General features: G+C 36.0%; 4 protein-coding genes, 1 long non-coding RNA gene and 2 pseudogenes across 10 annotated transcripts; 2 read left to right on the top strand and 5 right to left on the bottom strand.

The window, feature by feature from the left end:
• Window positions 1-240: 240 nt before the first annotated feature.
• On the bottom strand, window positions 241-2,186 carry LOC9314310. The gene is made up of 2 exons (XM_021024914.1): window positions 1,834-2,186; window positions 241-1,628 (listed from the first exon to the last, which is right to left on the bottom strand). Exon 2 carries the CDS (start codon window positions 1,624-1,626, stop codon window positions 604-606), a length of 1,023 nt encoding a protein of 340 aa, XP_020880573.1. The 5' UTR covers window positions 1,627-1,628; window positions 1,834-2,186; the 3' UTR covers window positions 241-603.
• A 1,285-nt stretch (window positions 2,187-3,471) lies between these two features.
• LOC110228566 lies at window positions 3,472-4,250 on the bottom strand (annotated as a pseudogene).
• Window positions 4,251-5,773: 1,523 nt separating this feature from the next.
• LOC9312548 (probable galacturonosyltransferase 15) lies at window positions 5,774-10,766 on the top strand. Its single transcript, XM_002878194.2, has 6 exons — window positions 5,774-6,461; window positions 6,763-6,806; window positions 8,364-8,525; window positions 9,031-9,615; window positions 9,705-10,007; window positions 10,090-10,766. The coding sequence occupies exons 1-6, from the start codon at window positions 6,224-6,226 to the stop codon at window positions 10,372-10,374; spliced, it is 1,617 nt and encodes a 538-aa protein (XP_002878240.1). The 5' UTR covers window positions 5,774-6,223; the 3' UTR covers window positions 10,375-10,766.
• Window positions 10,767-10,836: 70 nt separating this feature from the next.
• LOC110228221 lies at window positions 10,837-13,024 on the bottom strand (annotated as a pseudogene). Its single transcript, XR_002331789.1, has 4 exons — window positions 12,757-13,024; window positions 12,005-12,432; window positions 11,173-11,925; window positions 10,837-11,090 (listed from the first exon to the last, which is right to left on the bottom strand). The product of XR_002331789.1 is annotated as a potential E3 ubiquitin-protein ligase ariadne-2-like (transcript).
• Window positions 13,025-13,575: 551 nt separating this feature from the next.
• LOC9314308 (agamous-like MADS-box protein AGL1) lies at window positions 13,576-18,664 on the bottom strand. Of its 2 annotated transcripts, none has more exons than XM_002876433.2 (8): window positions 17,820-18,664; window positions 17,198-17,429; window positions 15,137-15,218; window positions 14,906-14,967; window positions 14,290-14,389; window positions 14,149-14,190; window positions 14,012-14,053; window positions 13,576-13,907 (listed from the first exon to the last, which is right to left on the bottom strand). In XM_002876433.2, the coding sequence occupies exons 2-8, from the start codon at window positions 17,422-17,424 to the stop codon at window positions 13,716-13,718; spliced, it is 747 nt and encodes a 248-aa protein (XP_002876479.1). In that variant the 5' UTR covers window positions 17,425-17,429; window positions 17,820-18,664; the 3' UTR covers window positions 13,576-13,715. The 2 variants fall into 2 exon arrangements, with proteins under 2 accessions (XP_002876479.1, XP_020880598.1); XM_021024939.1 differs by having other exon boundaries at window positions 14,125-14,190; window positions 17,820-18,159.
• Window positions 18,665-21,359: 2,695 nt separating this feature from the next.
• Window positions 21,360-22,727, top strand: LOC9312547. Of its 4 annotated transcripts, none has more exons than XR_002331801.1 (3): window positions 21,360-21,595; window positions 21,682-21,746; window positions 21,854-22,727. It is a non-coding gene; the product is annotated as an uncharacterized LOC9312547 (long non-coding RNA). The 4 variants fall into 4 exon arrangements; XR_002331798.1 differs by having other exon boundaries at window positions 21,842-22,727; XR_002331799.1 differs by having other exon boundaries at window positions 21,682-22,105; window positions 22,205-22,727.
• A 570-nt stretch (window positions 22,728-23,297) lies between these two features.
• On the bottom strand, window positions 23,298-26,192 carry LOC9312546. Its single transcript, XM_021024833.1, has 3 exons — window positions 26,056-26,192; window positions 25,640-25,964; window positions 23,298-25,377 (listed from the first exon to the last, which is right to left on the bottom strand). The coding sequence occupies exons 1-3, from the start codon at window positions 26,085-26,087 to the stop codon at window positions 23,449-23,451; spliced, it is 2,286 nt and encodes a 761-aa protein (XP_020880492.1). The 5' UTR covers window positions 26,088-26,192; the 3' UTR covers window positions 23,298-23,448.
• Window positions 26,193-26,483: the final 291 nt, after the last annotated feature.

The raw sequence follows: 26,483 nt of genomic DNA, 5'->3' as shown, positions 1-26,483 counted from the left end.
GTTAAATGAAATAAAAAAATCAGATATTATACAAGTTTCTAAAAAAAAATAAAAAAATTTGATTGTCAAATGAGTGAAGTAAAACCTGTAGTCTATCAAGGCAGCACATAGACAATGTGGTATCAGAAATTTAAATAACAAAGAAAGGAATATTAGACATACTTTGGTGCTGATTTTTTGTTGAACAACCATTTATTAAGTACGAAATCCGTTTGCTACCTACAGAATGAATGAAGAAAGTAGAAACAAAGATATTATATCCATAAGATGATCTCAAGGAGAAGATTTCTAGCTTTAGAGTAGGTCACTATCCCACAATATCCTTCAATATGGACAGCAACTTACAAGAGCTTGGAATAGCATCCAACCTTCTTACAGATTACAAAACCACAACAGACTTAGTGGTCTTAGTTAACTACAAACCAATGAATCAAAAATTGTCTTCTTAACTCTAAATCACAGCCACCAGAGTGACCATGATCCAGACTCAAATCGTAAACTGACTGTTTAGGCATGTTCCATTGGAATCAAATAGATTATCCTGTGCAATGCATCTTACAGCTTTCAAAGAATGATATTGTTACATGAAAATCTGACAGCCAATTAGCTCATATGCGATTCAAACCAGCTAAAGATTTGATCAGACTGCAAGCTCGTCATTTCATGATATGCATATGCAAGATTAAGTTCTTCCTCAACAGGAGTAATCAAACTTTCTTCTAGTGATATTTTGTAGCCACTGAGAGCTTGTTTCCACGGTGTTCTCCTTCCATCACGTTTCATGTATCCCTTCTCATCAACAAATCCTTTGTCTTGAAATAACTTGAACAGCTTGGTCGAGACATCCGGGCGAAGACCTGGAATCCTATCTGCCAAGAACTCTGGGGAAATCGGTAAATCCAAGCATTCAATTTCGGCAGCATCAATGCCTTCCATTCTGAGACCTTCTAAAAACTCTCTAATCTTTTGTTGTCTATAAACATCTTTAGGCATGTGCACGAAAAGAGTCGGCGGATACTGTTTACTGATACTAATTTTATCAAAGACTCCTTCAGCAATCATAAGCACAATGCTACTAAACTGCATATCTGTTGCAAGAGCAGAGACAAAGTAGCCACCAGATGAAGCCCCTAACCCAACAAGCGGAAGCCTTTCGAGGTTATGCTTCTCGACCCACGACTTTATCATCTTTCCAACGATCGATTTTTCCTTCCCGAATGTCCAGCATGTTCCAGCACTAGATACAGTTAAAACAGCGAACTTTCGAGCTAGAGCAAATCGGATAAGAATCCTCTCCTCTGGTAGACCAGTACATTCAGGACAATCTGAAGATTTGTCCCAAAAGTCAGAAGCTTTCCTATGGCAACCATGAGCAATAAACAGAACTGCTTTGGGTGAATTTGGTATCGTCCATATCAATTGAGTCCCGTTCTGAATCTCTACTGCTGGCTTGGCAGTGTTAGAGATCTGTGTCGGTCGTTCCAGTTCCAGTTTCGTGCTCTGATTCTTGCCACTGAAACAAAATAACAGAACCGCAACCAATAAGATCCCAACAACGAAAACAAGTCCGAATTGATGCATTCGAGATCCATGCGAAGATTTCCCTTTGTCGCTACGCTTCAACATCACTGCAAAGATCAAGTTAAATCTTAGGATTAAACGGAACTCTGAGAACAATTCCTATTAATTCTCACATCGTCGGATAATCAGATTTGTATATCATCAACACAATTCTATAGAAATTTCACTAATGAATCAGATCAAGCATTGCCAACAATGAATCACAGGGACTAAGACTGACGAAATCGAATGTAGCATAAGGTCAACACTTACCGGATGAGACCAGAGGAATTTGTTAAACCCTAAGTCCACTTTATTCCGACCGGCGAGATGCAACCACGACCTTTAAGGTTCCGAGAGAACTCCCGTTGCTTTCGACGACGACTTTTAAACTCCGTTCCGTTTCTCACGATTGTGAATAACGACATTTAACTCCAACCGTTTTTTTTTTTTTTTTTTTTTTCTGGTGGAAAGCTCTCCATTTTGCATTTTATAACTCACAATCCCTGCCGTTTTAAACAAGTAGGGAATTTTAAAGGAAAGTTATCTTCTGTCGACACACACGTAACCGTGACTTGAATCTTGTGACACTATTTAAAATAAGTTTTTCCGTAGGTTACAAATATTAGTTGCCCTATATTTTAAAAAATAATTCAATTTAAATACATTAAATCTAAAGATTGACAAGCCTAAACAAAAAAAAAAAGAGATTAATTCATCAATAGAAAATATATTCGATTGTTGGTAATCAGGCCCGGCCGATAGCTAAAGCTGGTGAAGCTGGTGCTTTAGGCATCATATGGATATATAGTTTTATGGGGCATCAATTTATTGAAGACGGTTATTGGTGTAGTGGTAGAGGTTGATAGAAAAACGTGTCATTAGTGTCAAGTTTGAGTGTTAGAACCCTCCAAAGTCACTAAGCTTTTTTATTCAATCAATGCACTTGTTAATGGGCTTCATTTCTGGTTTTGCTTTAGGCAGCTAAACATAACGGGCCGGCCCTGCTGGTAATCAATGCTTGGTATTGGAGGTCTAAAGTGTGTATTATGTATCAAAATATATTAAAATATTAAGGACAGAAATCAGTTATGAAAAATCAGATATGATGGTGTAGTGGTTGAGTATGGTTGCTATAACTGTGAGTTTGTTTTAACAAATATGTTTTCTTGACGAGTTTGTGTAAATACTACGAACCTGCCTTGTTGGTAACCCATTAAGAAGACCAGTAAAATATGTACCAAGATTGAGAAGAGAAAACCTTGGGGTAGAGAGAGTATCGCTAAGACCAAAGTATGGAGAAACTATTTGACATAAAAACTTGGGTAAACGACCTGTGTCCCCCTAGGAAGTTTCATATAGTATCACAACTACACAGAATTCGGACCTCGACCGCAGTCCACACAGATCAGAAATTAAACTCCAATTTCCCCCCAAATCAAAAGTTCGAGACCTTGGTCTCCAAAATTTTGAATTTCGTGGTTTATCTGTGGTTTACTGTACCGAACCGATGCCAAACCAAAACCCAATAGAATAAACCGAATTAATAAACCGAATTGAAATCCTTTCGTGATTATGAAACATTGATGTCGACATCGGACGTTGAGCTATTGAAGAGGGTGTGGCGAGAAGGCGGCGCCGGAGATTCTTCAGTACGAAGGAGCTCTTGTTGACCGAGCCAAAGAACATATGGAATTAGTGGTAAAATCTCTAAAACCCTAATTTTTGGATTCACCAGAATTAGCACTAAATCCGCAATCTTTTTGTTCCATGATTCTAATTAGCAGAGTACTGCTCTTGTATGATTGATTACGCTTTTTTGTTCTGTTAACATCATTGTGTTGTCACTTCCATTTTCCAGTGGAAGGAGTTTGGAAATTTGAAGTTATTGAAATGTTTGTAATTAAACAGGAAGAAACAATTGAAGATTATGTGGAAAATGGCATAGACCCTCTCATGGTGTCTCTTTATCAGATGGATTTGGACAGAGCCCAGTTTCTACTCAGATCTTATCTCAGGGTTAGGCTTCTCAAGGTGATGCTATCGGCGGTCAGAGTTGTTTACGAAGGAGCTGGCGACAAAGGTGTATTCTGGTCAGAAGGAGAAGCAGTAGACTGAACAGGGGATGGAGATTTTGGTGTCGGAGATGGAGTCGCCGGAGAGTGAGATGGAGCATGTGCTGGCGAGTGAGCTGGTGAGTGAGAAACAGGGGTGGGGGAATTTGGTGACGGAGATGGAGTCGCCGGAGAGTGAGATGGAGAATGCGACGGTGAGTGAGAAATAGGGGAAGAAGACTTAGGTGGTTGTGCTGGAGAAACAGATGATTTAGGTGTCTGAGATTTTGACGGAGGAGTCGCCGGAGAAGAGGATCTCGGAGGTTTAGCCGGAGAAACAGGGGAATGAGCTTTAGGTGGTTGAGCCGTTGAATGAGGATTAGCCGGAGAAACTGAAGGAACATGGGAATGAGATTTAGGAGGCTGAGCTGATGACGGAGGTTTCGCCGGAGAAATAGGAACCGTCTGGTGATCTCTGACGGCGAGAACAACGACGATCAGCTTCTGTCCCTTTTTACAGTGATCTTCATTACCACTTATGAAATAAAAAGGACCAGATCAATCAAGCGTTACCACAGATTCACCATTATCAAAGTTCTTGATCGGATTCCTAACATAAACATGTGAATTAAACATAATCACGAAATGATTTCAATTCAGTTTATTAATTCGGTTTATTCTACTGGGTTTTGGTTTGGTATCGGTTCGGTACTGTAAACCACAGATAAACTACGAAATTCAAAATTTTGGGGACCAAGGTCTCGAACTTTTGATTTGGAGGGAAACTGGAGTTTAACTTCTGATCTGTGTGGACTGCGGTCGAAGTCCGAATTCTGTGTAGTTGTGATACTATATAAAACTTCCTAGGGGGACACAGATCGTTTATCCTAAAAACTTAAAAGGACTTTCTGGGGTATGTAAAAGTATGGGGAAAAAGGTTGTGACGCTGTGTAAAGTTTTAAGGTAAGGTTTTGAAACCCATTTTTTTAACATTGCATGGACAGTTTCCAAATCTATCAACTTGTGTAAGGAACATTGGCAATTGCACTACCAATACATGCAGAAACGACAAAAACGCATGTTATCTTCAAGAATCAAAATTATTAAATTGTGCAACTTTCTACATTGAAACATATGATTTATGTAATCCAAACAGCTGACACTGTTTTTGTATTTATATATTTTTACGGTTTTTGATATTATTCTCGCCAGACTAATAACACATATTTGCTTCATAATGTACATTTTCACCATATCGATACATATCAGCAGCACTCATATAAAAATATACTAGTTGCTGCATATGATATCATCAGTGATACTGTGACAGTTACTTTCCTTCTTCCACACCTCCCATAATTATGATATAACTTATTCGTCTCCCATGATGAACAAAAACACAAAATAAGGCAATTCTAATGTCATACATTTCACACCTAGGCACAATATAGCACGATAACACTCACAAATTCTATGAGTGCTGATAAAATAAACAGTGTAGAGGTTGTTTAGAGTTGTTTTCTTTTTAACTAGGATCTTTTAGAGTTGTCGGCAAACTTCTTTTTTCACTAGCTGAAGAATAATAATATCTTACAAAAAAAAGTAGAGTACAAACTATTATAATGACGAGGACACTATGATTTACCAAGACTTGAGACCAATAAGTTTGTCCAAGTGGTGCATTGATGACTACTAAGATCAATTGACTAATCACAGTTAAATCCCAAAAACTTTGGTTAACTACCAACTCCATAGCCATAAGAGAGCAATTAATGGACGGTGATCTCCAGGAATAGCGCACCATTAATTCCATGTGGGCTCCCACACTGGAACCCTCCCCCTGCTATGTGTCGGTGTGACTCCACAAAATACAAATCCTCGTAGAGAAGGACCTTCCTGTAATTTTCCGCAGCATTACACTCTTTCCATTTACCAGTAAAATATTTCTTTTAGTTATATATAATAAAGCTTCCTTTTTTACTAATAAAGTTTCCATAATTCGTTTTACTATCATCGTAATTACCTACGTATGATTAATTTATATATAAATATCTACAAGACATAAACATTTATGGACTATATGCTAAATTCCCGCGGAGTTGAACGCGGCATTGGTTTTGGCTTTCTTTTTTTTTTTTTTTTTTCTTTTTTTTTCCTTCCTTTTCGAAAGAATAAATTTAATTTATTTTTACGAACCTACTCGTGACTATGATAGGAATAATATTGGTGAAATATTAGTATCTTTTACGAAAATTATCAAAGCATTTATTTATTTTGGTTAACATATTGTCCCCTTGGCTTCTTTAGAAGAAATTCATTCCTCTTTGAATGTTGTTTTTATTCCCGTCGTACAGATCAAAAACCCAGAGTCCCTCTCTCGCTCGTCGTCGAGCCTCGATTCTCCATTGCTTGTTATCCAAATCCTGGATTCGCCTTTGCTTTGATCGTCACTGAGCTTCTTCTTCTTCCCGATCCATTTGTTGGTTTGGATTGTTTGTGATTTAAGTGATAGTGGAGATCGGAGATCTGGAAAACAGAGTCGTGTGTTACTGTTTTGGATTGATGGAACTGGAGAAACATTGTGAGATAGTTAGGGAAACTGTGAAGAAATGAAGTTTTACATATCGGCGACGGGGATTAAGAAAGTTACCATATCAAATCCCGGCGTCGGAATCGGAAAAGGAAGCGGAGGATGCGCGGCTGCAGCGGCGGCGTTAGCAGCGCGGAGATTCTCTGGTCGGACGTTGTTACTGTTGCTGCTGCTTCTCGCCATCCTCCTCCCTTTTATCTTCGTCAGGTTCGCGTTTCTCGTCCTCGAATCCGCCTCCGTTTGCGATTCACCACTCGGTACCTTTTTCTCTTAGATTTTGTTTTCTTTTTCTCATTCTTTCAAATTATGAATTACTATATTAATCGCTTACTTCGAATTAGTATATGGTAATAAATTTGCAAATCTACCTATTTTTTTGGATATGAATTGTTCTGATCGCTATAAAGTGTGAATTGAGTTAATGAATGATTGGTTTCGAATTCGATATGGATAAATCTTCTTCGTATTGAATGCTTTGTGCTTGTGATCTTTAATTTAATTTTCGTATGATTTGTAAATTTAATAATACTACTTTTTCTTTTGACTCTGTATTCACAGATTGCATGGGACTGAGACTTTTCCGTGGGGGCGACACATCTCTGGTAAGCTTTTATTATACTTTTACTTACTCTAATAATGAATTACATTTTCATGTCAAGTGTATTAAAACGTCTTTCTCCCGTGTAAGTAATTCTATGTCGGCAAATGTTATAATTTATATACCTAGGTTCCTTTAATTTAAGATATTTTCATTTCATGATTTTGGTTGGTTGAGTTTTCATAACCATTAACTTTAAAATCGATGGTAAACAGGAAAAAATTCAACACTTGCACATAGTGCTGCTATTAAAGGGAAAAAAGATATGATTGTTGTATGGGAACCCAAAAAAAAAAAAAAGAAGTCTTTGCCAGCTGTTTTACGTTTGTGTTGCTAGTGTCGTATAGTGAGTGATGAGATGAGTTTGCCTCTTGGACCTGGTGGGGTAAAAAATGTGTAAAACCGTGATCATTATCATCTATGTCATTGTCTAGGAACAGAGAGATGAAAATAGTCTATAAGGGTGGATTTTGCTGATTTCTGATTTGTGGATTGTGATTTTGCTCTATACTCTAGTTTCGTTTCTATCCATGCAATGACTTTTTCGTGTATCATTTACTTTGATAGTATATTAGGATGAGTTTGATAGATTCATTTGTTATTATTCGCTCTTGAGCTGATGTCAACATGTGAGATTGTCGGAAACGAGCCCACAATGTGGTTTCTTATCAACTATTCACCTTTATTTACTTTATTTAGAACATAGCATACCCTAGAGAGTGTAATTAGGAGCTACATTGAGGGAACTTATGTTTTAGTGAATGGGAGAAAAACAAAAATCTTCGTATGGATTACTATAGATGCCAGAACCAATGTAGTAAACTTTAGTTAGATGTAGGACTTTCAACTTTCCACTCAGTTTTTTTTTCTGACAGGACACGTGGCAGATTTTGCTGCCACCAGAAAGTGCATAGCCACTTGGTTCCTTTCTCCTTTAAACGTAGCAACAAACAGGATCAAAGAGAAACGAGACAGACGGATAATTCCAATATGACTTAAAAAATTGCAATGTTTCTGTTGAAGCAGTTTTGTTGTTTTGTCATGAGCAGTGGCGGAGGTAGCATAGAAACATGGGGGTCAACTGACCCCGGTGAATTTTCAAAATCAAACTAATATTATGGCATATTTAAACAAATACATAGATATTTGATTAAATTCCTATAAATTGACCCCAGTGCCCAATATGAAAACTACTCTTTTGACCCCTTAAACCATAACTTTTTTAATATTACAAAATGATATAGACTATAACCACTAATTGTTATATATAAGTTTCTTTGTTTTTAATTTTATTATCATGTTTTAGACAAACCAAATGTTTTTATAAATATCAGAATTTCATTTTTGTAAATGTAATAAAAAAAACATAAGCTATATGCAATATAATTTGAAGAAAAAAAACAACCACACTTTATTAAAATATTTTTTATATTTTGACCCGGTAAATTTAAATTCTAGCTCCGCCACTGGTCATGAGTTGATGTAACGACCTTATTATGACAGCTTTTTTAGTTTGTAACAACTCACACGGCAAGAAAATGCGTGTCTATGCCTCTTTCAGAAAATTGGGGAAGAGTTGACACGAGCTCTAGTGGAAGAGACAGATCAGGACGTTAATGGAAGAGGAAAAAAGGGATCATTGGAGTCATTCGACGACCTTGTCAAGGAGATGACGTTAAAACGCCGTGATATAAGGGCGTTTGCTTCCGTAACTAAGAAGATGGTATGTCCCTTCTAGCTTTATTTCTTAACAGTTTCTGGCCATTATTGTGTAGTGTCAAGTTTGGTACAGAGTGACATTAGTTTCTGCAGCTATCCTAAAAATCTGATGGATTAGAAGATGGTTGTTCTACTAATCATTCTACCTTAAGATATGATCAATCGCTAGTGGATCATTCAAAAGAATTTTGTTGGAGTTGAATCCAAGGGTGTCATTGTCTTGTCCTGTACAAGTCATATACTGTTGGAATTGAGATTATTGGTGTCTAGATTTAGCACAATCATATGTTGGTTTTAAGGTCTATTAATGGTATCAGACGTTCAATAAGCAATAAAAGCATACAGACATAAAAATCTTCTAGTACTGAGAAGACAAAAGTTCTTCTCTTCTATGTCAAGCACTCTACACTAGAACCTTATCTGGTTATGTCTCACTAGCTAAGTGGAGTATTTCCACTTTTGCTCTGCCCCTTCTATTTTATTTGACACTTGTTTTCTTTAATTTTCAGCTGTTGCAAATGGAGCGTAAAGTCCAATCAGCGAAACATCATGAGTTAGTGTACTGGCATTTAGCCTCTCACGGTATTCCCAAAAGCCTTCACTGTCTTTCCCTCAGATTAACTGAAGAGTACTCTGTAAATGCAATGGCTCGAATGCGTTTGCCTCCGCCTGAATCCGTCTCTCGTTTGACCGATCCATCTTTTCACCATATTGTCATCTTGACCGACAATGTCCTGGCTGCCTCTGTCGTCATATCTTCTACTGTACAGAACGCTGTGAATCCCGAGAAGTTCGTCTTTCATATTGTTACTGATAAAAAAACCTATACCCCTATGCACGCTTGGTTTGCTATCAACTCTGCTTTATCGCCAGTTGTTGAGGTAAAGGGACTTCATCAGTATGATTGGCCTCAAGAAGTGAATTTCAAAGTTAGAGAGATGCTGGACATTCACCGCTTGATTTGGAGACGGCATTATCAAAATTTGAAAGACTCTGATTTTGGTTTTGTTGAGGGTACTCATGAGCAGTCCTTGCAAGCTCTAAATCCTAGCTGCCTCGCCCTTTTGAATCATCTTCGCATCTACATTCCCAAGGTAAAGTTTCTCTCCACTCAACTCTTCTCTGAGCTTAAAATCCAATCCATTTATCAATTTCAAATCCTTCATTTTGTTGGACCGCACAGCTTTTTCCAGATCTCAACAAGATAGTGTTGTTGGATGATGATGTAGTAGTACAGAGCGATCTTTCGTCTTTATGGGAAACGGATCTCAACGGTAAAGTTGTTGGTGCTGTCGTTGATTCGTGGTGCGGAAACAACTGTTGCCCGGGAAGAAAATACAAAGACTATTTCAACTTCTCACATCCTCTGATCTCATCAGACTTAGTTCAAGAAGACTGTGCTTGGCTTTCTGGTATGAATGTCTTTGATCTCAAAGCCTGGAGACAAACCAATATCACAGAAGCTTACTCTACATGGTTAAGACTCGTGAGTATAAATAAATATTTCTTCGTGATATTATCCGCACTGCAACTAGTTACACAAATCTGACGATTTAATTTTAATGCAGAGTGCTAGTTCAGGACTACAATTATGGCAGCCAGGAGCTTTGCCACCAACATTACTTGCTTTCAAAGGACTCATACAGTCTCTTGAACCATCATGGCACGTCGCTGGACTAGGTTCTCGATCCGTAAAATCCCCTCAAGAGATTCTGAAATCTGCTGCGGTTTTACATTTCAGCGGTCCAGCAAAACCGTGGCTAGAGATCAGTAACCCTGAGGTACGATCTATTTGGTATAGATACGTAAATTCCTCCGACATCTTCGTTAGAAAATGCAAAATCATGAACTGAGATTAAAAAACAGTTTAGAAACAAATATAAAGAAAAGAGAAAACTGAGGGATAAAGCCAATACTTGCGGCTGTATGAGAGAACAGAGGGAAGAAGGTTTAAGCCTTCAGCCTCTGCTCATATTTTCTCTCATGTCCATATACTAAACAGTAATTTAGATAAAGGACAATTTTAAATTAGACTTTAAGCATATGTAGCTTCTTTTTGAGATCATTGTCTCAAGCAGTATAATATAGTAATGTAATTTTTGTTTAATTATAGCTACACATATTATAATAATTCGCCACATTATAGATCGATGTTTGTAAATTTGTATTTTTGTAACCCATAATTTATTTATGGACATGTTGTAATGATTTTATGATCAATGTTTATAATATTGATCATCTCTAATTGTGGGTGTTTGGTGGACATGATCTAATCGAAGCTGCTTCTGTATGTAAATATAGTTCATCAGCATAAGGTTCAAGAGTTCATGAATATGCATCACATACTTGTTCAGTTTTGCATTTAGCGTCTACAGACTACATAAGCTCACACTGAGACACACAGTAGCTTATCACTAATATCTTCAAAACAAGTCATCTTGTCTCTATTTGGAATGATCTATAGAGTCAAACCTTGGATGTTTATTTCCCTGAACGCGAGCATTTACACGTCAGTTTCTTCTTTTTACACGCAGCTCCACATGTGTAACAGAACTCGTGTTTGCAATGTCTGACATAAACAAAAGACAGATAATTAAAGTCAAATTTGAACAAATAATATAAAACCAGGCTCAATAACAAATGTCCAATACCTGCAAGTCATTTGTATGCACCCGCCACCATGTTGAACGATGCTCTGACACTGGGAACACTTTTGCCATCCCTGTGTCTTCACAAAAGACTCCAAAAGCGCCGCGTCAGATTTCAGGTAAGACTCCGACTTCTTGAACTCATCGCAGGTCATCTTGTAGTGCCATGGAACATGGCATTTTTTGCAGAAAGACAAGCCGCACTCCATGTACTTCCGTGCTTCTGACTGCCGAAGATTATTGAGTACGTGCTTAATGAGGTCGAGGTCCGACATCAAAAAGGAACAAGAAGGGTTGGGACAATAGACTCTGTCTTTAACGGGGATCGTCTTCTCCTTCTTGCGCTGGATCATAAGAGTAATAGCATCAGCATCAGCAAAACCTCTACAATCCTCTGGCACAAGAATCATTCTCGCAATCCGGGTAAGGGCAGATTGCTGTGTTCCCTCGTAGTAGTTGTTCGGATGAGAACGGCTTCCTCATGCACGTAACGCAGATGCGGTGGAAGCAGCCGTGCACCTCAAACTTATCATTAGGCGAAACGTAAGCGTAGCAGACTGGACAACTCTCATACTCAATGTCGCCTTCACACCATCTAGTTTCGGAAGCTATAGCATCTTTTGCTAGCTTAATGACAGAACTGATGTCTCTGCTTACAGCAAGTGCCTGACAAGACGTGAATCTTGTCTGAAGAAGAGACACTTGCTCCAAAAGTTTTGCTACAATGGGCTCGTTCGGTGCAGCTTTACGAGTAACCTGTAAAAACATGAGAGGCGTGAATATATAACACACGTACAAGATAATGGATTCAGGGTAAAAGAAGAGAGAAACTTACGTAGCCCAAGATATTGGAGTCTTCACAGAAGAATTGGATACTTTCCACACCAAGTTCCAAGGCCCATTTCAAGCCGTGAATGATGGCAGCCAGTTCCGCAGCTTCTGGGTGTGCCAGCTTTTGGTTTCTCAGAGCTTTATTAATCTCCAGTTTTGTGTTATCGTGCGAGTCACAGAGGGACAAACCTAAACCAACGACCAGCACCGTATCATCCTTAATAAGCTCTTCAGTCACCAAACCCTTGGAGTATAACCGATAGGTATGACCGTATGAGTTGTGGCTCCGAGGAGGATTCTCCACGGAATCAAGATCAAGCTCCTGAGCTAACAAACGGTCTTTACTTTCTTGATCCACACGTTTAATATCATCTGCGGTGATTGCATCCTTTATCGCTAATTCCAAGTCATTATCCATGGCGATGGCGGTACCTGTAGGAAACAAAAACAACGTAAGTCAAACATGTAGTGGCTGGATTTATACATTTTTTAAAAACATTAATCATATGGCTTATCAAATCAGGTTTAATTAACAAGGGGAAACTTCATGGATATCAAATTCATAAGAAACACTAAAATCAAAGTCTCTCAGTGTTTTTTCCGACCTAAATCCATTGGCTTACAAAATCTCCCCAACAAACTATTAAATCCAACCCACGAATATATCCATCGGAAAAAAGGCAATAAAACTGTGAGAGAAAGAGATCGATAGGAAAAAGAAGACAAGTCGTTAGGGTTTTAAAGAGAATACCGTACCTCAGCAGGAAGGAAAAACCCCAGCCGCAAGAACCGCCGTGACGTTGCTAAGAAGCTGAGAACGAACGACTTTGAGATCTAAATTCTAAAGCTTGGAAAACAAGGAAACGAATATGTTGTTGAGAAGAAATATATAAATCGAGCCCTAGGCGGTTTTCTAATGGGCCTTTATTATTTAGGCTCATCATTTCGGTCCATAAAATAAAAAATTTGACCGACTAAATTTGATAGAAAGGACTTGTTACTTTTTTAACCCATCAAATAAATTAACCCTGTTAGCAAAAAAAAATAAAAAAAAAATTAACCCTTAACACGAGATTACATGTTAATTCATCCGTGGGCGTGTTAGTGGAATAGATCCCATAACACGAGATTACATGTTAACTAAAACAGCGTTTTAGTTTTGTCGAGGGTACTCATGAGCAGTCCTTGCAAGCTATAAATCCTATCTGCCTCGCCCTTTTGAATCATCTTCGCATCTACATTCCCAAGGTAAAGTTTCTCTCTACTCAACTCTTCTCTGAGCTAAAAAACCAATCTATTTAATTTATGGACTTGTTGTAATGGTTTATGATCAATGTTTATAATTTTGCTTGTAGGCATTTAAAATTTAATAATTGATCGTTTATGCGTCTAATCTTTTATGACAAACTTTGTAGTCAATTATATGAAATTTACGACAGTTATAACGTTCGGTTCAGATTCATGAAGTTCGGTTCGATTGAAATGCCAATCTTAGTTGTGTGTTTTGATTTCGAACAACTAGCTAGTTGTATGCAGTAACGGGTTTTAGAACTTTTGATTTAAATGTTGATGTAATTAGGCAATAGAAACACGAGTTTTGTAATTAATTATCATTATTTGAACCTAAACTATGAATTTAAGAAGTCGCATTATAAATATAAAATGAATCTCTCTTAATAGTTTTGAGGGGAAGAAACAAGTTTTCATGTTTTGAGTTACACAAGCTGAAGAGGAGGTTGGTCTTGGCCGGAGAATTGCTGATTCGGTTCAAGAAGGTTCACCGGAATATAGTTCCGATTATGATGCTGCGACTGGTCATGAGAAGATACACCGGATTCGTAAACAGTCGTCCCTTGTATCACACTCGATTCCTGCTGTTCCGGATTCAATCTGGCACCTTCGGCTATCTGTTAAACCCGAAAGTAAAAGTTCGGTTGTTGTTCACGTTATCTTAGTTACACAATCAAGAGATTGAGATTGCGATTGAGATTTGGAACAGAACGTGGCTAACCTTAGCTCGCAGGTACATGTTATTGTGTTGCAACTCCATTTCCTACACATAATTTTGGGGAAAACTCAAACACTTAAAAAGACCCTAAAAAAGACGAAGAAAGATATAATTACTTGGAATGGAAGAAACGTTGTTACCCTCTTCTGCATATACTCTATCTCTGCCACTAACAGCTCGTTCTGCAAAATTTTCACAAAAGAGTGAGGAAACTATATATATAAGCCAAGGGGATTTTTTTAGTGGGTTTATATATATAGAGAGAGAGACGTAGGTTTTACCTTTTTGGATCGGACACGGCTGATTCCTTTTTCAAGCCGTCCTTCGAGGTTTTTGAGCTCCTTTAAGTTCAAGGAACCAAGTGATTCCCCAACAATATGCCTTCAAGTTGCAAACATGAACAATAAACAAAACAACTTCTAAAGAAAATTACTAACAAACTTTTGCACCTAACCAAATTAACCAAGTCAAATCAAAAAGATTTTAGAACAGTTCTATATATATAACTCCAAACCGAACTGTTCCAAGTCAACCAAACTAAAAGATAGAAGTATATTTTATATAATAAAAGATTGATTTCAATAATGTATAGTTAATACAAATTTTTTATTGTTTTATATATCTTAATTTGATTTTTTTGAAAAATTATGCCAAACACAAAATTATTTGAACTGAAACGCAAGTAACAATTTGATAAAATTTCTTCTTGAACAAATCAAAATGCTCATAAATCATCATCCCTATATTATTCATTTATTATATTACACAGCAGTAGAGTATCCAAGAAACAAGAAACCATATATATCAGAAACCTCAAGAAAACTTAACGAATTACCTGTTCTATGTAATCATTAATTAACTAAGGTATATAAAACCAGAAATTTTAACAAAAATTACCTGTTTGAATTCTGAATATCTCGAATCTGCCTCCGAAGCTTAGAGGCTTCTTGCTGATAGTACTTCAAAAACCCATGTATTCAAACACCAAAACGCAACCGTTTCAATGGATTCCAAGAACTCTCTCTCTCGTTTTGTAGGTTATATTTATTTATTTTTATATTTTCTATATATATAATGAAAACAAGAAGATTAAAACAAAGAGAATAATAGGACTATATAAATTGGTACCTGAGTATTAGCTTCGGTGACGGAAGGAGGGTTGACGGCATCGGAACAAGCTTTCTTGTACCTTTCAATTGTTCCCCTCACACTAACAAGATCGAGAGAAAAATAAAACATTAGATGTATATATAGTAGGAAATTCTTGATTAATTAGAGTTTTGAAATGTTTTTTTTTTTCCAAAAAAGGGAAGGCTTTGGAGTTTGGACCAATTTCTGACCAGTACGAGGAGAAAATTTATTCAAACGGTACTATAAATTTATTCAAACACATGGCTTGAGTAGATTCACAAGATATTATAAATAAAAAATGGCCTAAAGTAAGGATAAAATATATATTTCTACAAATACAGTAGAACTTCTATAAATTAATACTCGATAAATTAATAAATACGATAAATTAATAAATTTGACTAGTCTCAAGTCGGACCAATGTAAAAATTAACCAAATTCGATAAGATAATAAGATAATAATTTTTTTGAAATCGCTATGTAAAAATATAGTCCCAATAATATCATAAATTAATAATCATGTAAATTGGTACATATATATATAATAGTTTTAATGTTTATCACAAAAATAACCAAAAGTTTTTGTAAGTTTCAAATTTTGAATATACATAATTTTTGTTTTAATAGTTGTATAGGTTTTTAAAATACAACAATGGATGTTACTATTTGTGAATTTTAATTTATGTATATCGTTTGTATATGTGAATTCTATAATCGTTGTGATTCATTGTCAAAATAAATTATTTTCTCTTCAAATATTAAGTGTTTAAAGCTAAAACTATAAAATTTATAACATCCAAAACATTAATTTTATTTAGATCACATTGCTCTACCTCGTATTTAAAAAAAAAGGTTTTCACAAGTGAAACAAAACTTTCTATTAATTAATAAATATTAATTTACGCTATAAATTAATACTTATTAATTTATAGATAAATTAATATCACTATAAATTAATAAAATAGCATGGTCCCAACATTATTAATTTATAGAGGTTTTACTGTATTATGGTTTAAAAATTGGTAATTAGGGTTTGAGGAGGATTCAGAACATGTATCGTGTATATGATTCAATGTCATCATGAAGGTATGCTTTAAAGAAAAGTGTTTTTCTTTTACTTATTATAACAAATAAATGAAGCTCAGAATGCCAGAGATTCTAATTGGCTCGTACCATTTTCATTTCCGACACTTCTCTGAGTTCTCTCCCTCTCATTGATATATCAATGCAACAAATATACATACATATACACCTAAACAGAAATAGAAGAGACTAAATCTTTAATTTCATTATTTGTATAATTTTACACTTGATGGCTGATAAAAATGTGTTAGACAAAGTCATCTGTATGTTTATTGTTTTTTAGGACTTTTTGTTAGACAAAGTCATCCTAAACATATATACTTAGTGTAAAGTTTTTTAAAAGGAGCGTTGAAAATCTTCAGCATATAATTAACTCAAATTTTCGTATCATTTGGGTTGGGATTAAACGATCAAATGGATCCCTAGTGACAACTCATCAGTAGACTTTGTCCCTAGTTTCACCAGACAGAAGGTTACATAAGTCTTGATCATCCCCTATTTATATGTATACATGCTAAATCGTGTCAAGAACCAAATTTTTTAACTGAAGTAAAACCTAATCACAATTTGAATAAGGAAATTTGATGGGCCGTCAAAATTAAAGTATATTGTAGAAACTGACATGCATCGGGTTCAAATGATTTGCAGAAAAAAGAGTGAAACTAAGGAAAAAGCAAAATCAGAATTTGAGAAGACAAGACAACTTTTTTTTCTTCGTCTTCTTACATTTGCATACATATACACACTTACACACACACACTCGTATATATATATATGTATATATAAATAGAGAGAGAGAGTGCTAAATCTAGGTAGATATATATTAAATAAATCGACAAGTAAAATCTAGGATTCTAAATTAACAAAACCCTATAATCTTGGCTCTCAATCCCCACTTTCGCATCATTTTAACTAGGATCTTGATTAGTTAAATCAAGAAAGCAAGATCAAGAAGCTAGTGAAGGAGAAGCGTACCTGTTGTTGGCGTACTCATAGAGACGGCCACGAGTGGAGAAGATGACGAGGGCAACTTCCGCATCACACAAGACTGAGAGTTCATAAGCTTTCTTGAGAAGACCATTGCGTCGTTTGCAGAAAGTTACTTGACGATTTGTTGTGTTCTCTATCCTCTTTATCTCTATTTTCCCTCTCCCTATCTTCTTGCTACTCTCTCCGTCGTGACTACTCCCACCTTCCTCCATTGATCCTACGACATCACCAAATGAATAATAAAAAAAGAGTTTAGAGAGAGAGAGATCAGAGAAGGCTAATCTTGATGATCAAATCCCTTTTGCAGATCAAGAATAATCAAGAAATAGATCAAACCCATAATCTGGTAAAGAATCATATATGGATCGGAATTGAATATAAAGAAACTTTGATCACAAAACTTTGGGTTTTAAGGGTTCTTAACCTACTACTTTATAATGATCAAATCTCTTTTGTGGATAAACAATAACCAAGAAGCGTATCAAACCCATGAATTGGTAACACAAGAACCAGAGACTGAATTGAGAAAGAAAGAAACTGTGATTATATATAAATCTTTTTATTTTTAGGGTTAAATCTATATACTGCATAATATTCACAACCTTACCTGAGTTCTCAAGATTATGATAGATCAGCAAAAAAGGAGAAGGTGGGTGATGAGAAACTTTGAAGAGAAACTATATATTATTATTTATCTCAGTACCACTTAACTGCTGCTTCTGCTCTTCTAATTATGTTGTTCTTGAAAAATATCTCTCTTTCTTTTTGTAATTTCTGTTTTGGTTTATGAGTTTCATATATTTGAAGGAATATTTCTTTGAAGGTAATAAGACCCTACTTGCTGAAAACAGAAGGTTATTAGTTTTTTCTTTGTGCTCAAATATATTTATACATAAAATAAAAAGAAAAAATGGACAGATCATCTAACAATTGTCCAAACAGCACATACTCAACATACCTAGAAACTCACACTTTTTTATTCTCTATACATGCATATAAATAGATATGGATATCTATAAGTGAGATGTGTATTTTCTTTTTACAGAACTAGAAATTTGAAATTGAAGAGGAAATTAATTAAATGATTAATAATAAGAAAGGAAAAAAAAAAAAAAAAGAGAAGAAGAAAAGAGTAGGTGGAGGACATTGAAGGAGGACCATCCAATTTCTTTCATGGGAAGGGGAAAAAGGAGAGGGATGGGCTCTGTTTCTCATCAGAACCATCTTTTGGAAACTCCTTATTTTTGGTAATCTTTCTCACCTTTTATCTCTTCCTTTTTTACCCTTCTGCATTAATTACCATTAGATGCTCTCATAGATCTCTATCTATCTATCTATCTCTGTTTATTTACAACATCCATATTCAAATTTATACGAAAGTCTAGAATGGGTATGTAAATCAAGCCTAACCAAAGCCAAGTCTAACCGAAACCATGCCAATTTCTTTTTTGTAATGTTCATGAAGATGTTTTTGATAATCACTAGTAGTGTTGAAGAATGAAGTTAACGATCGACCTCTCGTTTGCAAGAAATACAAGGTTGACTAGAACCCTAAAATATAAAATCAAGTTTTACTTAAAAAAAAAAAAAAAAACGCTAATACATCGATCAAAAAATGTTTTAAGGTCACAAATTACAAATATCGCTACTCTTGAAGAAAATTGGAAAATATCGCAAACTTCAGGTTAATGAAGGATTCATGAATCATTTAGGATATTTTCCTCAAATTTTAGGAATCTTTTGTAAACTAAAAGTTTATGGTAATTTTGGAATAAGAAAGAAAAGAAAATGTGGACATATTTGGAGGGATATATCTTTTGCGTGGGGACATATTCATTTAATACTTGTAACGTGAGGACATATTTAATTTATTTCATATATGTAAATACGCTATACACAAATGTACCAATGATGAGAAATTCATAATAATAAGTGAATTAAATTGTAAAAATAAATGAAAATTTTAATTATTCATGAGAAAGTGGATGCCAAGATACACACATAGAGACGTAGGTGTGGTATAATATGGATATATGATGACAGGGACTTGCATGTGAAACTTGCCTCAACTTCTCCTAGTACCTGAATCCTTTATGGGAAATTAGGGTATAAGTAATTGATTATTGTGCTTTAGTCCTTCATCTTCATTTTTCTTTTTCATTTGATCCCTCTTGAACATTTTGGATTTCGAATCTTGCACTCTGTTAGTTTCATTCTCTACAAAAAACAATCCAGACCAAATAAAATCATATTAGTCTTTTCTTTTGCGTGGGTCCTCGATCGAGTGACAACAACTATGATAAGACATCTAGTTTAAATTCTGAGTATCTAGACATCGGTCTTGATTCAAAATTGTTGAACATATATAACCGTCAATTTCAAATATTTTATAAATATAAATTAAACTTTATGTAGTATTAAACGATTATTTAACAGATTATTTTCTTTCTTTGTTTTTAAGTAAAAATAATAATTTCAAGACGAGAATTCATATGTGAATAGGCTTTTACGCTTAAAAAGACAATTCCGAGGAATTTGACAATGATATTACTATCTATGAGGTGGTTAATCTTAGAGCACGCACAAACGAAAGACTATACTACTAAAATACGTATCTAATCTTACGTGAAAATTTTGTCCATACATATATAGAAACATTGAATCTTGATTATAAGGTTAATTATTCCATTTATTGAGATGATATATAATAGGCAAGGTTTTCCGTATAAACATTTGTGTCTTAGTGAATAAGTAATTATAATGACATGCATGCTTAAAGTTAAACGTGTGAATTAGAATTGCACTCAAAGCAAACTTGAGATCTTTAAAAGGCCAATTCGACACTGTGGATGGCAAAGCTAAGTATTATGTTGTGTTTGCATTGTTTCTGGCATTGTCAAAACCTCGTCAAGTCCATTTTGTTTTCTCTTTTCTCTGTGGCAGATCTCACTAGCAGTCCAATATAGATTGCATTGCGGAATTTATAGATTACTCGATAACTCGAACCTTTATTTTTGTTAGATTGGGGGAGGGATATAAAATCAAAACAAATACTGTGAAAAGAAAAATAAATGATGAGACGACAACTTAATGAGGGAACAAGAAATTAAGGAATCCAACAAATGGTGACTAATCATACGTATTGTCATAATCATCCACAACCCTTTTCACAGTTCACATTAACTATTCGTTTACAAATGGAAACTCTCTTTGTTCCATACCTCCTTGCCTTTCGTTGTAATTAGTAATTGCAACTTATCTTAAATTGTGGCTTGTCGTTTCAAACATTTGGAAGGACTTATTTTTGTCTGATCTTTGCGGGAAAAAATATTATGGTTATTTCGACCAGCTATTTTTGTATAATTTCTGTTAGGTGCAAGTTTAAAGTCATTTAGAAGTACTCTAACGGGCAATAAGCTCTCAGTTTAATCATTGGAAAAATAAAATAAAAAATTGACCACTGCTGAATACAACTTCTGGTTTATCTAAAATCTTGAGATTCCAATTCTTTTGATAGGAAAAATTTGAGAAATCTTATTTAAAAAAAAATATTCACATATAAGTACTTCTTTCAAAATCTTCTTTAAAAGTCTTTTAAATAAAGAACACAGAAATGAAAAAAATGACTGAGAAACAAAAGTAAAGATTTGTGAAGAAAGACCAAATGAGAATCAGATCTTCTTTGCATCAGTTTGACCTTTTTGTTTTGGGTCTGTTGGAGTAGATTCTTTATTTTACTATCTCACTGAAAATTCTTCCTGATGATCTTGAATAACGTGTATATAAGAATGTTTATGGATTTCAAATTAAATCAAGACACAAAGAACAAACTTATCTTGATGCCGATTTTTGTTCTTTAATTACTATATGATCCAGACTCCAGATAGAATGATAGTACAACTGCAGAAACTGTAGAGGGGACTCAGAGCATCTCCAATGCAGGGTTCTCTTCTATATTTTGATGAGTTCTCATCTGAAATTGGCAAAAAAATAATTCAAAATTGAGTAAAAAAAAGAGAATCGATTCTCTCTAGAGTGCTTTGAGATTTTGAGAGAGCCGGACACGTGTCAGTTTTCAATTGGAAGGAGTGTTAAAATAAAAGAAAAAAAAACACTTATTCCTTTTAGTTTTTTCTCACGACAAAAAAAAAAAACACGACTCCTCTCTCTCTCTCGATTGATCAAAGAAGCTGATGAACAAACGCCGATTTCGTGAGATTCCGATGAGTCTATGCCGGAATTGTGGTATGTGAGACTTACCTACCGCCGGAATCATCAACGGGATAGACGGTTAAGACCATCGGCGAATGGAGTCAAAACGAATCGAAGATTGGCGATGGAGAAGAAGGATTCGTTGAAGGATGGTCCAATTTCTTGTTCCAGGTATGAATCTCGCCCCTCCCTCTTGTGTATCATGACTTAATTCGTTGTATTTTGTGTTTTAACAAAAGAATTGAAACCAATCGTAGCAAGATCAGTTTCATACTCTTCCTCGCCGACAATGATCCCACCACCGGTCAAAGCTGGTGTCCAGGTCTCTATGACTCTCTTAGGGGTTTCTCAATTTTCGTCCAATTTCGATCGATTTCATCTTCTCGATCGATTCAATGGTTTTGATTGGTGAATCAGACTGTGTTAGAGTTGAACCTGTGATTTACAAGACTCTAGAGGAATTTCTAGAGGAGGGGAATCTTATTCGTGCTTAAGCCGGTGACAGACCGGCGTGGAGAACTCCGACGCATTCGTGGAGAGTTGATTCTCGGTTTAAGCTCATCGGAGTGCCAACTCTTGTTCGTTGGGATGGTGACTCTGTTAAGGGACGGCTTGAGGATCATCAAGCTCACCTGATTCTGCCCCTTCTTGCGCCAGCCACTTGATTCGATCGATTTCTCGGTAAGTTTGTTCTCGGGGTTTAGGTTAATGAATCTCTAATCTTCTTGGAACATTGATTGATATTGTTCTATGTTTTAGAGACTATGTTCTATGTTTTAGAGACTATGGTGGGATTGAGGATTTCTTTGTGTTGTTTTCCAATAAGTCATCATTCATCTGCTGGGAATTGCTTTCATCTCTGCTTAACAACTCTCTTAATCTAGAAACTCTCATCATCAAGTTATTATACAAAAGCAGTTATATGTTGGAGGTCGGGGACGTTTCCAACTTTCCATTGTGTGATGGGAGTCATGTGAAGCACAACAAAGCTAATAATGGAGATAACGTTGGTCATCTTCTTCTCAATAACTAAATCATTTGTGTCTCACTTACAAGATTGGCGCCAAGGCTCGCTCTCACATTGGCTGCTCAAGAAACACTAGCTAAGTTGGTTAGAGTGAGAAGCAAGATATGAAACTACACTCATACGTTTCTCCTGGTTATTATTTCCACATTACTACTCTAAACTCAGTTTTGTTGAAGACATCAAATCATGTAATGGGTACTTTAAACCTTTTTAAAACAATCTTATTCCTATGTACATTACCATCTTCCTTATTGATCATAGTCTCATTTTAATTGAGTTTTCTATAAGAGTATAACTAGAGAGAGCATCAAGCAAAACAACATTTAAACGCATTGAATTCTCAAGCCAAAAGATAAGTTAACCAATCAAACAAAAGATTCACTTGTCTCTTGTATTTCTTTACTTTGTCCCAATAAAACAAATATGTTTATCAACACTTACATTATTTCAGTTTTTTATTTGCACATCTACTTTTAAATGTTTGAAATTAATGTATGTTTAATATTTTATGAATTAAACTTTTTAATACATTTTTTTTTTCTAAGAGAACTCCACTTGAGAACCTACCATTGGACTATGAAATTTTTTTTTAAAAAACAAAAGTTCTCATCTCACATTTTCACAAAATTTATATTAAAAAATTTGAGAGAGTCTCATGGAGAGAGCTCCCCATTGGAGATGCTCTCACATGCTAAAGCGTAATGTACCTAGAAGCTTTTGCAAACATTGAAATGTTCAAGAACGGATCTTCGAGAAGCAAGCTTAGTTTAAGTGTATACATCAATGTAACAGCATAAGTTATATACCATACTTTCATACTCCTTATGTTTTCATCTTCTTTGTTTCTTTTGGTGTTGTACTACCTAAACAAGGCAATCATGCACAACAATTCATTCCAAGTAAGGCATTATCACCAAATAATTCATAAAACACACAAGGGATGGTTCAAACAATTACAAGGTTATATACCCTTAGACTCCTAGATTTATTGATTTCCTTAATTTGCTGGCCTGCAAAGAAACTCTTTTACATAATTCATGCCACCTTGCATTGGCAGCAACTTGGGGATTTTATGGTTCTTCATTGGATACTCCTCTACGGGTGCTACCCGCTTATTTGTAGTTCCAACGTTTATTATGGACGAAGATAAACTTGACCCATAGAAGGACGTTAGTTGCTCGCTGGGGTTGATGAAAGACAATTCAGAACAAGAGTTCTCAAATGAACTTTGAGGCCAAGGAGCCTGTGACCGTCTAGTAGAATCTACGCACGAGAAAGGCAATCCGAAAGATGGTTTTCTAGCATCAGGTAGGAGACCAATATCAACATTGTTGTAATTAGATGGAAAAGGTAGTTGTTGCTGGCTGAATGTGAAACTGTTTGGTAGCCCTAAACCAGATCCATGGAAGTTGAGATCCTTATCAGACAATGGAAGAGACACGAGCGAGCAACATGGATTCAGGATTGAATCAGGAATTACATATGCTCTGGATTGAGAAGCCAAGCTGACATGTGGTTCACAAAACAAAGAAAAGGGATCCTTTGAAGTATCACGTAGCAAAGCTCTGTTCCAATTCTTATCCAATGTTGTGGTTGAAGGACTCATTGAAACTTCAAGTGTTGTCCTTTGACATAGCCAGCTCTGGTGAGTATGGCTCCCCAGAGAGGAATAATCTATAGAAGCATCCGGTGCTAAGAACCTATCGCCCGTTCTTGTGCTGACAGAAACATCCTGACCCATCAGCCGCATTGTTGCTTGAGTGTTTTGTAAACACAAATCATCACGCTTTGAAATCACCTTTCCACTATTTAGGTTCTGTTTGACACAACTCTGTTTTGACATATTGATTGTGTGGCTCCTTGGATTGACTTCAGAAACCGATGAATGTAAAGTGTAGCCGCACTCTCCATCATTAGTGTTTGTGAAATATGCTTTCTCTGTAAAGGTCTCATCAAGGCCTAACCTAGCAGGAAAGTACTTGTGGCGTTTCTCATTACGCGGTGCACTGTCTTTGGCAAGTGCTGGCTCAGTTGAATGCTTCTTTTCACTGGAAAAGTCCACTAAATTTCCAAGTAAAAGATCATTCCCTGCAGATGCAGATTTAGAGGAACTAGTACATAAACCTGACCGATCAAAACTTCTATTAGCCTCTCCATTTGCATCAACAAGGTCACCCTCTAAATTTAGAGGGAACCCTAGGATCGCTTCTCCCACGTGCCTTTGTCTATATAAAGCTGATTTTTGCATCCATTCGACAAGAAGTGGATCAAAAGGTGATTGGTACAGCAATGCCCCTCGGTGCATATCAGCTGACACAGGTTGAGAAAAAGAAGGACAAGCTCTGTACGGACTCTCACTCGAAGTAGAGATAAACGATTGAATAGGTTGAGCCACATGTTCCTTTCTCTCCAAATCCAATGCATCATTTACTCTTTCCTGTGAACTAAGATGTGGTCCAAGGAAACAAGACAAGTCAGATTTTGAAACCGCAGGCTGAAATTTGTATTGTTGCCTTGTTTCGAAATGCATAACTGTACTAGTCTGATCAGTCGACATAACCTTCACTTGCTTGTCATTTACAGATGACGGATCCTTCCTCCGAGAAAGATTTCCAGAGAGACTCAACCTATTCATTTCCAAACAGCAGAGTTCTAAAGAGACAGTACTTTTCTCCAGCTGAGAAAGATTTCCAGTGTGATCAGAGAAACTCACATGAGTTTTTGACTTATCAGGACTCCTAACAAAGCAAACTTTTCGTTTTGCTTTAAAAATTGCAGGAATCTGAAACTCAGAATCATGCTCTTTACTGAATAATCCAGCCTTGTTGCTACTAAGAGACATAACACCAGAGCTTTCTTTAATCCCAAGACTGCATATTCCAACATGATCCACTTTTTGTTGAGCTTGTTCTTTGAATTGATTAACCTGAATATACCGTGACACCAATTCACTAGTGTAAGTTTACACGGATGCTTCACATAACATACTAATGAACTAATGCAAAGCCAATGTAGCATAGAGAAGCTCCAATTGATTTAGAAAATCGCCAACATATTAGAAGGTTTTGTAATTTGCTATCCTTTTTAAGTATTGACTATCGAGTTTAATCCTAGAGAAAATAAGATGACCAAACTTGTCCAGAGATCTAAAATAAGCTTCATAGATTTAAAAGTTATATGTATATGACCTTGTTAGCAAATTCCCGACGACCGGAATCTTTGGATTTCGTGGTTTTGATCTTCTTGTGCACGACATGATCTTCTGCAAACTGGATTTTCGGTGCCGTCGCACAAATTTCGATGATGGAACGCTTTTTACACGGTTTAGACTTTGCTTTGGCCTGATGAGAATCATCAACAGAGACCGGAGATTTCGTAAGCAGAGAAGCTAGCTCATGCGACCACCACCGGAACTTGGAGACAGTAATCGGAGGAAGAAACGACTGAAAAAGATCTCCGGCGAACGGCCAGCATTTCCGCACGTTTTCACTCCTTACCTTCTTCGTGTACTCTCTGCGATTTCGCCAGATGAGAAAATTCAAAATCGCCAATGCATCATATTATAACCAAAATCAAAGCTACCTAAAGAAATATGAACATTCACCTGATAGAAAATCCACCGTAATCAACCTCCATGGTTCATACAAAGTCTAAGAGGAATAATCGATTTCTTGACAAGAGAACGATGAAGGAGATGAAAGAGAAAGTTAAGATAGACAGAGATGAGAAACAAAAAAAAAAAAAAAAAAAAAGGTTTCAAGAGTTTCCCGCTCAGAGAGTCTCTCTCTCTCTCTCTAATGGCGCTTTTACGTATTTATTCTTTTACAGCTTTCTATGGAATTAATAATTTATTATTTAATGGAGATGAAAGCGATAGAGGAGACGGCAACGGAACCAAAGCGTAGAGGCTGAGTTAATTTCTTAACCATTAACCATTAGACCCAACAACTACGACGTTCTAGTCTATCTGTAAATAATTAAAATGGTCAGAGCTTCTTAGTTTATCTACATTTCTCAAAAAGTCAAAATCTA

The sequence above is a fragment of the Arabidopsis lyrata genome, assembly GCF_000004255.2.
Source record: "Arabidopsis lyrata subsp. lyrata unplaced genomic scaffold ARALYscaffold_5, whole genome shotgun sequence".
NCBI lineage: Eukaryota > Viridiplantae > Streptophyta > Magnoliopsida > Brassicales > Brassicaceae > Arabidopsis > Arabidopsis lyrata.
This window is presented reverse-complemented; position numbering and strand designations above follow the sequence as displayed.